Source organism: Alexandromys fortis, unplaced genomic scaffold, assembly GCF_014885135.2.
Source record: "Alexandromys fortis isolate MF-2015 unplaced genomic scaffold, M_Fortis_MF-2015_v1.1 scaffold_238, whole genome shotgun sequence".
NCBI classification, from domain to species: domain Eukaryota; kingdom Metazoa; phylum Chordata; class Mammalia; order Rodentia; family Cricetidae; genus Alexandromys; species Alexandromys fortis.
The window spans coordinates 1,533,976-1,545,566 of record NW_026068126.1 but is presented as its reverse complement, the minus strand read 5'-3'; the positions used below and the strand labels follow the sequence as shown (position 1 = coordinate 1,545,566).

General features: G+C 45.1%; 1 protein-coding gene across 4 annotated transcripts; it reads right to left on the bottom strand.

Annotated features, from left to right (window-relative positions):
• Window positions 1-642: 642 nt before the first annotated feature.
• Mpv17l (MPV17 mitochondrial inner membrane protein like) lies at window positions 643-10,983 on the bottom strand. 4 transcript variants are annotated; one of them, XM_050125812.1, is made up of 4 exons: window positions 10,907-10,983; window positions 6,539-6,609; window positions 1,917-1,946; window positions 643-1,680 (listed from the first exon to the last, which is right to left on the bottom strand). In XM_050125812.1, the coding sequence occupies exons 2-4, from the start codon at window positions 6,605-6,607 to the stop codon at window positions 1,507-1,509; spliced, it is 273 nt and encodes a 90-aa protein (XP_049981769.1). In that variant the 5' UTR covers window positions 6,608-6,609; window positions 10,907-10,983; the 3' UTR covers window positions 643-1,506. The 4 variants fall into 4 exon arrangements, with proteins under 4 accessions (XP_049981769.1, XP_049981767.1, XP_049981768.1 ...); XM_050125810.1 differs by lacking the exon at window positions 10,907-10,983 and adding an exon at window positions 9,129-9,483; XM_050125811.1 differs by lacking the exon at window positions 10,907-10,983 and adding an exon at window positions 9,184-9,302.
• Between the last annotated feature and the right edge of the window lie 608 nt (window positions 10,984-11,591).

Here is an 11,591-nt window from a genome sequence, read left to right as displayed (position 1 = left end):
AATTCTAAAAATGTTCTTAAATATACATTCTCCAGACAAACTCAGAAGTCAGTGTTTGTCATCTTAGCATCTGTCGAGTATGCCGTATTGGCAGTGGAACCATAGGCAATCTGTAGGCGAGACTGCTGAAATGTCTATCTTTGTGGTTTGGGGACAGGGACTTGCTGTTTTGTCCAGTTTGGTCTTGAACTCCTGGGCTGGAGTGATCCTCCTCCATGAGTCTCCTGAGCAGACCGATCACACCTCCCTACCTGGTTATTTACACACTTTGGAAACCTGATGGTGGCTGGCTGAGATGAGACAAGCTGAGTAGATGTGAAAGGCTGGCTGATGCTTCTTGTGTTCACTTTAAAGCACTGAATTATGAAACAATCCTGTTAGCATCCTCGGGTACAGCTAGTGACAGAGCGCTTGCCTTGCATGCACAGGACCTTGGGATCTATCCCTAGTACCACAGACACACAGACACACACACAAGTCAGGCATGGTGGCTCATGTCTGTAGTCCCAGCATTTAGAAAAAGTAATCCTCCCAGAGGCAAGAGGACTAATGCAAACCGTGTACTCGAATACAATATGGATTAGCGTTATTCCTTAGAGAGGAAGGAAATAATTCGTTTTCTAAAATTTTCACTTACTGTAATTAAGAAATCAAATATTTTATTTCCTATATGTAGGAATGAGGGTGCGTTGGTCAATTTTTTCTTTGCAGAGCTGGAAGCTATCAAGCTTGGATGGGAGAACAGTGGGAGAGCAAGGCATGATGGCGCATGCCTATAACCTCAGCATGTGTAAGGCGGAGTTCCAGGGTAGCCTGAGCTACACAAAGAGAGACCCTACCTTTAAAAAATAGATAGTAACAGTAAATATTCTATCCAGAAGATGCCCAACACTGTTCCTTTTCTGAAGATAAAAGCATCTGCTTAAAGAGCATAGGCAAGTGGATCACTGTGAGTTCGAGGCCAGTTCCAGGACAGAAACTCTGCCTCAAAAAAGAAACAAACAAAGAACTTCAGTGTTGATGTAATAAATTATTATCGAGTATCTGGGGAGGATTATTATTCAAATGTCTTGACTGAACTCTATATACATAGGAACTGAACTATAAGGACAAAAGGCAATTTGATCCTAACATGTGTAAGAAATAGCCTGAGAGTTTAGGCTAGAAATATAAACAATCAACACTGGAGGTTTTTTAAAACTCAACTGGCCTTATAATATTAGAATAGAAATATTAATAACTTCAAAATGTCACCTGTCACTTGTAATTTTAGCCAAAGCACCAGAGATGTGAAAACCTGGAAGGAAGACTTTCAGGCTGGAATGAATGGGTAAGGTTTGGATAACAGTTAAAAAAAATCATTGATAATTTCAAAACAAGTTGGCCTATGGAAAAGGAATTCTTCATGATGGAACCCATAATAACTGGTTGGTGACGCAGGCCTGCTGCAGGTGACCGAGAGCAATGGAGACACAAAACCGAGTCTCTACGGGAGTCCTGGATTCCTCACTCCTCTGGAGGCCTGTCACTCGCCTCCTTCCTGCTAAAGAGGATGAACACGGACTTCACTGTGCCATCACCGCTCTGCTGGGAAAAGCACAGGAAGGTGGCCCAGAGGAAACCGCACAGTCCTGTGTACGCTGTTCTCCAGTGCACAGGGACAAGGCTGAAGTTGGTCAGCTGTAGTGTAGAAAGAGTCTGTTAGGAATGCACAACAGGTAAGTTTCTTTTGGGTTTTGTTTTTATTCCATGCTAGGGACTGAACTTTTGACCCAGCACATGACAGGCAAATGCTCTACCAATGAGCTAAGGCCCAGCCACAGATTCTCTTTTATTATTGGTTGTGAGCCTAGCCTTTAATGGCTAAGCCATCTCTCCAGCCTCCAGCCCCAGATTCGCTATAGCTTGGCACTCACCTGCACAAAGGGCCAGTACATCAGACCACTCTGGAATAAAGAAAGCCCACATTAGAATGCTGTCTAGTTACAAAACAAAAGCAGAGTTCATTCTATAAGACACTAGAAATGTCAGGCATGTAGGCTGCCCAGCAAGGACTGGATTGTACTCTGAGCTGATGAAATGGAGACTTTCTGACACAAGGCGAATAGAGCAGGTGGAGACTTAGGGCACAGCTTGTAACTGAGGACACCTTTTGTTAGCTATAAGAGTGGAATGAAAAGTCAGCATGAGATTCTGGAAGCAAAAGACACTTTAAAATAATCACATGTATTTATATATTATAATTTCCAAGTGAGTATCAGAATATAATATATATATTTTTTTAATTATTTATTTATTATTTATACAGTTAGCCAGAAGAGGGCACCAGACCTCATTATATATGATTGTGGGCCACCATGTGGTTGCTGGGAATTGAACTCAGGACCTTTGGAAGAGCAGGCAATGCTTTCAACCGCTGAGCCATCTCTCCAGCCCCATATTATATGTTTTTTATTAGTGAATTCTTCAAAGTATATTCTAAATCAAAAGAAATTTTTTTCTGAGATAGGGCCTCACTTTAATGGCTGAGCCATCTCTCCAGTGTCATTGGTTGGCCTGGAGTTTGGCCCACACTATAAATCAGGCTGCCTTAGAATTCACAGAGATCCGCCTGCCTCTGTCTCCCACTGCTGGGACAAAAAGGCATGTGTTACCGCACCTGGCTAATCCAAACAGCTCTTGTTTGTTTGTTTTTGTTTTTCAAGACAAGGTTTCACTGTATAGCTTTGACTGTCCCGGAACTTGCTTTGTAGAGCAGGCTGGCCTCAGACTCAGAGATCTGCCTGCCTCTGCCTCCTGAGTGAATGCTATCTCTTGGTACAGAACAAGATTAGCTGACATTACAAAATTTCTTCTTACATATATTTTGTGTGTGTGTGTGTGTGTGTGTGTGTGTGTGTGTGTGTGTGTGTAGGTAGGTAGGTAGGTAGGTCGGAAGATACTTGTAGAAGTCTTTGAGACTGAACTCAAGTTCTCAGACCTGGTGGCAAGCCCCCTTACCTACTGAGTCATCTTGAAAACATCTTAATTTTTAAAATCATTTTTTTATTTTTTGTAATTGGGTCTTGCTCTGTAGTTCGGTTTGGTCTCAAACTAATAGTAGTCCTCCTGCCTCAGCCTCCTGAGTGCTGGGGTTATAAGTATGAGCCACTACAAATATATATATGAGGGGCTGGAGAGATGGCTCAGTGGTTAAGAGCATTGCCTGCTCTTCCAAAGGTCCTGAGTTCAATTCCTGGCAACCACATGTTGGCTCACAACCATCTGTAATGAGATCTGATGCCCCCTTCTGGTGTGCAGGTATGTATGCAAAGTACTTCTACATAAATAAAATTAAAAAATAAAATATATACATGAGCCAGTTGGCAAATCTTTAATTCTAGCACTTGGGAGGTAGAGTATGTATGGTGTGTGTGTGTGTGTGTGTGTGTGTGTGTGTGTGAAAGACAGGATTCTTTCTGCAGGAACACAGAAATCAGCTTGAAGGACCTTCCACTAGCCAACTCTGGAATGCCTGCAAGCATCAAAATTAATTAAACATCATAATGAATTATAAACTGCTGGAAGAAAAAAAAGAACCCCAGAGTACACACCCACCAACCATAAAGAAGACCCCCAAAGTACACACCCACCATAAAGAAGACCCCAGAGTACACACCCACCATAAAGAAGACCCCAGAGTACACACCCACCATAAAGAGACCCCAGAGTACATACCCACCATAAAGAAGACCCCAGAGTACATACCCACCATAAAGAAGTGGACAGAAGAGCCCGCCCTTGCTCACAGTCCAAAGCTGAGTGGCACCTGGTGAACACCAGGGCCGGGAAGACTCACCACACAGTGCCCAGCACAGCAGGGTAGTCAGAAATGGTGCAGAGGTTAAGCTGTGCACAAGTACCTAGCATGCACAAGACCCTGGATGATAGCCCCAGCACTGTAGGAAAGAGGGAAGGTGAAGGAAGGGGGAATAGAAGGGAAGGAAATGGTAGGGGAAAGAAAATGGAGGGGAAAGAGGCTCAGACTGCTTGGAAGATTGTGTGATACCAGCTACTTGGGAAACTGAGCAGGAGGATTGCAAGTTCTACATCTGCCTAGGAAACTTAGTGAGTCCCTTCCTCAAAAATGATTGGTAAAATAAAGCTTGGTATAACTCATGGGTAGCACGCACATCTAGCATGCTTGGGGTCCACTGCAAAAAAAAAAAAAGTAAATAGGGCTGAGGATATGGTTCAGTTGGCAGAATGTTTGCCTAGCATCCACAAATCTCTGGGTTCAAGTCTCAGCTACATAATGAACTCAAGGATAGCCTTAGCTACATAAGACAATAATTTCAATAATAATAACAATAATAGACTGGGGTAGGTAGGGAGTGATAGGTTACTTGCCTAATGTATGTGAGGACCTGGGTCTAATCCCAGTGCTGGAAAGGAAATAAAGACATAAGGCATGCCAAGAATCCTAGATCTTGCACCCAAGGCAGTACTAAGGGAAGAACTGCCAATTCCGCTTCCTCTTCTTTCTAACATTTGACATACAGCACAGTGTGGTAGCCAACAACGCCTATAATCTCAGCACTCAGGAGGCTGAGGAAGGATTATTGTACATTTGGGGACAAGCCTTGAGTACACAGTAGGTTTGGGCCAGCCTGGGCTACACAGTGAGACCTTGTTTCAAAACAAACAACAAAATCAATAAATGTTTAAATTAATAAAACATGTCATATGTGTGTATCTCTCTTGAATCTGATATAATGGGAAACCTCACTCCCTTCTAAAATAAAGAACAAGGAAGTCACATTCCAAAGTCGCTGTAGAGGCACAATTTCTACCCCAAGAGAAGTAGAAAGAGTTCTAAACCCCTTCCTTGCAGGAAATGTCTCTAACTATAGGGACTCTGGGGTTCTCTGGCTTCAGATCTCCAGTCTACCTTCAATCATCAAATGGGCATTGCTGGTTCTGGGCTCAGATCCATCCACCAGAAGATCCTGGAAACACTGCAAGTGACAGCTCAATGTGGCTTCATAGTGTCTTGGCTTTTGTGTCTTTAAACTGAGAACCCCTCCACTAAACAAACACTTCTACCTCCAAGCTCTAGCTCTACCCTCAGCACTGCTAAGGTGCTCTACCCCAGACAGAGACTAAGTACATGTAAGACATTAGAAATATATTTTGTGATCCTGACAATTTATCTGATTGTTATTATTAGTTGAATCAGTCTAGTGCTGGGTCAAAGCTGAGAAATGTCACTGACTTTGCCAGGCCTGAAGACAACAAGCCCTCACTGAATGCATGGGTAGTGTTGGTTCAACATAGATCTTTGTCCTGAAGAAAGAACACAGCAGTAGATTTTTTTTTTCGAGACAGGATTTCTCCATAGCTTTTTTGGTTCCTATCCTGGAACTAGCTCTTGTAGACCAGGCTGGCCTCGAACTCACAGAGATCCGCCTGCCTCTGCCTCCCGAGTGCTGGGATTAAAGGCGTGCGCCACCACCCGCCCGGCTCACAGCAGTAGATTTGCTTCACTAGCAATAAGCCTGGGAAACACCTCTGTGACATGGAGAAGGCTCTTTCACAGGACTCAACAGAACACACACATCACTGCACCTTGACTGCCCACTGCCCACAATTCCTGTTTTACAAATAGGTTTGGAAACCTATTGAATAAATTGTGATTGCTGATCAGAATAAATCTAATGAAGTAAGAAATCATCGTGAACACCTGCCTGAATGCAGCGACAGTGTTTATTTCCTGTCCCTGAGAAGCAGATGCACCGACCTACAATCTCAGTTACTTGGGAGGCTTAGGTAGAAAGGTTACGTGAGCCCAAAACTTGTAAACCAGTTTGGGTGACATCATAAGATATTCATTTTCAAATTAAAACAAAACAAAATGTCACAAATTGAGACAATGCTTTTTTGAAATATTGGATTCCCAGATCAACCAAAGTTGATTAAGTCTAACTTAATCATGGTTGTTTTGAGTCCATCCTAGTGGCATAAACCTGTAATTCCATCTCCTCCAGAGGCTGAGGTCCCAGGAGAATCACCAGTTTGAGGGTTGTCTGAGCTACAGTGAACTGAATGCCAATCTGGTCAATTTATAGAGATCATTGCTCAAGAAAGGAAAGAGGGAAGTAGGGAAAGAAAAAGAGAGTGGAAGGGAGGGAAAAAAAGCAGGAAGAAAAGGAAGGGAAAGGGGGAAGAAGGGAAGAGACTGAAAGAAAAGCTAGGTGGGGCAGCAAGATCGCTCAGTGGGGAAAGGAGCTTGCTGCTAAGTCCAAGGACCTGAGTTCAACCTCTGGAATCCACACAGTGAAGGAGAGATCTCCCACACTCCTAAGCCCCATCATTCCACTAGATAAATAACATCACTGTTGGGCGTGCTCATGCACGTGCGTGGAGTTCAGGGACCACTGTGAGAGTCGCCATGTGAGTCCTCAGGCTTGGCAGCAAACTCCTTTACCCACTGAGTCTTCTCAACAAATGTTAAAAATATTTAAAAAGATACGATTAGGTTTTCAAAAGCCAGCCTTACCTTATATGTATTCCAGAATTTTTGCTTCAGGTCCAAAAATATGTCATCCTTTCCCTGGAGAATGCTCATACCTATTGACAGAAACACAGCAGGCGTTCAGAAGCAGAACGACCACTGTCTCATCCCAACAGCATCCAGGCACATCCAGTTCCAACCATTCACTATGCGGCTGTTGACCCAACAGGAAAACAGAAATACCTGTTTTAAAACTGAATTTAAAGGAACACCAAGTAGGAAGTAAGAATAGCCAGGTATAAAAGTTATAGCAGAATTATTCTTTATCTAAACAAAGAATCCACAAAATGCAAACTAATCCTAGCATCGGATAATGAACTCGCTGGTGTCTTTCTAGTTTGTGTTTATTTCACATTTATTTGTTTATTGTGTGTTTGCATTTGCCACTGCCCAAGTGTGGAGGCCAAAGAACAACGTGCCGAGGTCAGTTCTCTTTCCGCCCTGTGGGCTCCACGGTGGTCAGGATTAGGAGCAGGTGTCTTTCCTCACATGTATGTATACCACATGCTGTGGATAAGATTGCAAGCTGCAGTGTAGGTGCTGGAAAGTGAAGCCTGGCCTTTTGCAAGAACAACTGTTCTTAACTGCTGAGTCATCTCTCCAGCCCTGGCTGTCCTGGAACTCACTCTTAGACCAGCCTGGCCTCGAACTCACAGAGTTTCTGCCTCCGAGTGCTGGGATTAAAGGTGTGAGCCAGCTCATTTGTTGTTTTGTGAGACAGGACTTCAAGTATCACAGGTTGGTCTCAAACTCACTATTAGGTAGCCAAAGATGATTTGATTCTCTGTCTCTGCCTCTCACGTGCTGGAAAACTACAGATGGGAACCACCATTCCCAGACATGTGTTGCTGGGAGCAGAGTCCAGAGTCCAAGCCCTCTGCCAACTGAGTTGCAGCCCTGGCACCAACTTTGAAAACAACAACAACAAAAAATTAACCTTTCCCCCTTTTCTTCTCCATCCTTTCCTTTGTTCTTTTTTAGTTGTGCTGGGATTAAACCTGGGGCCTCCAGCATGATAAGCCCACACTCTAACAAACTCTCACCTAACTTCATTCCTTTAAAGATACAAACTACTGGGCCCTGGACATTCCAGCAACTACAATTTTCCCATCAGTATATTCTAACCAGAGTTTAACATTTGAGAAATAGAGCCAGAACCTTACTTTTAAAGGTGTGTAAAAACAACCCTTAAAAATTCTGACAGCCCTGATTGTGCACTTAGGGGGATGGGGGTGGGAATAAGAGTGTGTTATTAGTCAATTACACGAGACAGAACCCAGCAACTGTTGTAGTACTGTGACCTGCTTACCCAGTTAATGCTAAGTCCTTACATCAGCACATCACTTGACCCGCCTTACAGCTAGCTAGTCATGGTGGCACTGGAAAGCTAGCAAGCAAGAAGCTGAGGCAGGAGGACTGCCATGAACACTACACAGCGTGGCTTTGTCTAAAGAAGTGTTTAGCGAGGCGAGCGACAAGCCCATGTCTAGGTGCAGCCCCTGACCATCAGTTTTGAAGGAGCTCATGTTCCCCTTCACTGGAACATGAAGGAGAGAGACTGAACCACAAATCTGGAAGCAAGACGCAGCAAAAATCCAGATGGGTGATATATCAGAAGGCCTCAGGCCTTCACCCTAGGTGTCTCCCACACTCTGGGACAGCACCATGTCCCAGTTTCCTACTATGACTACCAACATCAAGATAAAGAACATGGCTGAAGCCTGGATTATGCTGTCTTCTGGCGAACTTCCAAATCCCTCCATCCATGTCTCCTCATTCTGTAACATGCATGGGAATTGTGAGAGTATCTGCCTTATTATTGTATTCATATTACCTTAGTATTGTGATATCTCAAAGATCCAATAGGAATCTAGCCTGTCAAGTCACAGGACTTGACTAACCCCTTCGTCACTGCACCAAGGGTCAAGCCATCCAGCCCAGCGTGAAGAGAACTCCTTCTCAGGTACACAACCCCCTCCCATTCTCCCTGTGACCCCCTGCCCCTCACCTCAGGGAACTCTTGTTGCTCAAGCAAGACTAAGGCCCTGGAAATCACTTCTCTGTAATCTCAAGTTCCACCCTCTCTGCCCCCAGAGTCACCGATCCCCTCATTTTTGAATTGGTGTATTGGCTGTGTGGTTTTCCCAGAACAGGTGGAGCACAAGGATGCAGCTACTAGGAGGTTAGCTAAGCCAGAGTCTCTTGGATGTATCCTTTTCTGGAGGAAAACAGACCCCACGCTCACTTACTCACTCATTCTTGAACACCTTAGCATCTCAGCTCTGACACCAACCCACTGAATCCCTGGCACGCTGGATCTCCAGTTTTCCAGCCAGCAGCCCCCAAATTCTTCCCCATGGAAACCTTAAATCCCCTAATATCCAGTCCTCCTGTTGCTGCTTCAAGGCCTCGTTCCAGCCCCGGCTCCCTGGCCGCAGAGTTGTCACCTCCTGCCTCAGCCCCAGTGGTTTCTGATCTCCGGTCTCCGCGATCCCCAATCTTCCCCACTCCCCGAGCCTCCTGCCGGGCCTGTAGTGCCCCATCCCAGACTCCAATCTGTGCCTTGGCCCCTCACCGACGTAGAAGGCCGACAGGACAATGGGCCCACCGACAGTCTGGTCGCACAGCACCTTGGCCAGAACCGTGCGCGGCGCGCGGCCCGGCAGCGCGCGCTCCAGAAGACGCAGCCACACATAATTGAAGTTGCCGTGGAAGGTTACTGCCAGGGTGGCCACGCGGCGCGTCTGGCGCCAGTCGGCCGGGCCTCCCCGCAGCCGCTGCTGCAGCGCATCACCCGCCGAGAAGAGGCCGGCGTAGAGCAGCACGTTGGTGGGCCACGGATAGCGCTGCGCCGCGCGTGGAAACACACGCCACCAACTCGCCATACCGCCCAGGGTGCCTTCCGCTCCTGCACACCTGACTGAGCCGCAGGAGCCAGGGCGATTGGACACCACTATGCACACCCAGCCCGCGTGCCCAATCCCGTCACGGTTGGCCATCGGGAGGGCGGAGCCTCTGCAGCATAAGGGGGCCACCCAGTTTGGGCAATTTACAAGAAATCTCCAGAAGAAGGAGAGGCGCCCAGACAAAAAGCAGAAATGTCATTACCAAAGACCGGGCGTTGTAAGAACTGTGGCTGCCACCGGGGCATTCATTGGTGATGACCTCGCGACTTTGTGAATATGCCAAAAACCAGTGGCTCCTACACTTTAAAATCGAAATTTGTTTGTTTGAAACGGATCTCATGTGTTCCAAACTGAGCCCCAACTCCGTATTTAGCTGAGGACGACTTTCAACTCCCATTCTTCTGCCTCCACTTTCCATGTTCTGAGATTACAGGTTTGGGCCACAGGGTCCAACTTAAAGTGGACTTAAATTTTGTGACACGTGAATCCTATTTCTAAAGATGTGGGGCTGAAACGAAGCTCTGTAGTAGTGCAGAAAGCCCCGGCTTCAGTTTCCCACTATTGCAATAAAAATGAAGAAAGCAAGCTAGCTCTGCTACCAAAGTGTCAATGTACTTGAGATGCTTGTATGCAGGGAATTCATTCTTTTAGCACACAACACGTTGCCTTTCTACATCACTACGGGCCAAATGTCAAAGGTTAGGCTGAGACATTTCCTGAATGAAATAGTATTGGATGATGTACCGACTACTCTCCCCACTTCAGCTTGTGTCTCAGTGACCCCTGCCACCCCCAAACAGGTTTGGAGACCTATGGTACCTGCTCCAAAAGCAAAGGTGAGAGGGTATATGGGCAGCAGTTAGAAACTCTGACGTTCTGCAACCCATTTGACCCTTTTCCTGCCTGTTCCTCCTTCCTTGATAGCCAGTCTCTCATTCAGTATTGCTCCTGTCTTGTTTGTTCAACATATTAATTTTTCCTTTCTTTAAAAAAATCTAACTCCTTTTAAAGGATATTTTCTTTTGTTTATATTTTTGATTTTTATTTTTAGTGTGTGTGTTGCCTGCACATTAATATCACGCCAGGTTTCCACAGAGTCACACACATCATTTGCTACCACGGGGGTGCTGGAATTAAACTTGGGTCCTCGAGTGGTGAAGGGCAGTTCTCTCCTTCCACTTCGTAAGTCCTGGGATTGAATTCAGGCAGTCAGACTTGGAGACAAGTGCCTTAATCTTTTAAATCCTCTCACTAACTCAATGTTTTAATTTTGAAATAATTCCAGACTTCAAAATATGTAGCAAAATTATACAAAGGAAGCTGGATGTGATGGCAGACCTTGTCATTCCTGTACTTGGGATAGGAGCTGCTGAGGCCACCCTAGGCTATATTACAAAATGCCATCTGAAGAAAACAAAAACAAAAAATACAAAGAATTCCCACATACCTTTGACCTTTTGTTTTGTTTGCGTCCAGGGCTCATGTAACCTAGCCTCATCTTCCTAATCCTCCTGCTTCTGCCACAGTGCCCAGCCACCACACACTCTCTCCCAATCTCCCAATCCTCCCCACGTGTTGACATCTTGCATAACCATAGTAAGATTATCCAAACAAGGAAATAGGAGCTGTTGTAATAGAGTTACCCATTTACATGCTGATCTTCCTTAAGTTGGTGCCAGAAAGTCCCTTTCTCTCACCCCGAGCTGCTGCACTGCTGACCACTTCGGTCTGAATCATAGACCAGTTCTCTAAGATTGTTCCTACCTATGAGCTATTTTTCTAAGCTGAATTGTCTCCTAGCCTGATTTATACATTGAAACCATAACTCTTGGTACTTAAGAATGTGACTATATTTGGAAACAAAGACCTTACAGAAGTGACCCAGTAAAAATGAGGTCATGAAATAGACAAGACAATCTGTATGGTGTCTTCATAAGAGGAAATAGACTTATCAAAAGACACCATAGTGGATTCACACAGAAGAAAAACTATGGGTGGCTGGCTATTTGGACTGGTTACGGTGACCTTGTTTGTATTTCTACTTGAGAGGTAGAGGCATAGAGTTAAGAGTTCAAGATTAGTATCGACTACACAGTGAATGAGTTTGAGGCCAGCCTGGACCATATAGACTC

Bases quoted from the DNA above. Each gene is read 5' to 3' on its own strand.
- Mpv17l (XM_050125810.1), bottom strand. From the start codon at position 9,438: ATGGCGAGTTGGTGGCGTGTGTTTCCACGCGCGGCGCAGCGCTATCCG. The intron at 6,610-9,128 runs GTGAGGGGCCAA...TTCTGTCAATAG, and splicing joins CCTGTCGGCCTTCTACGTCG to GTATGAGCATTCTCCAGGGA. The intron at 1,681-1,916 runs GTGAGTGCCAAG...TCTACACTACAG, and splicing joins TGTACTGGCCCTTTGTGCAG to CTGACCAACTTCAGCCTTGT.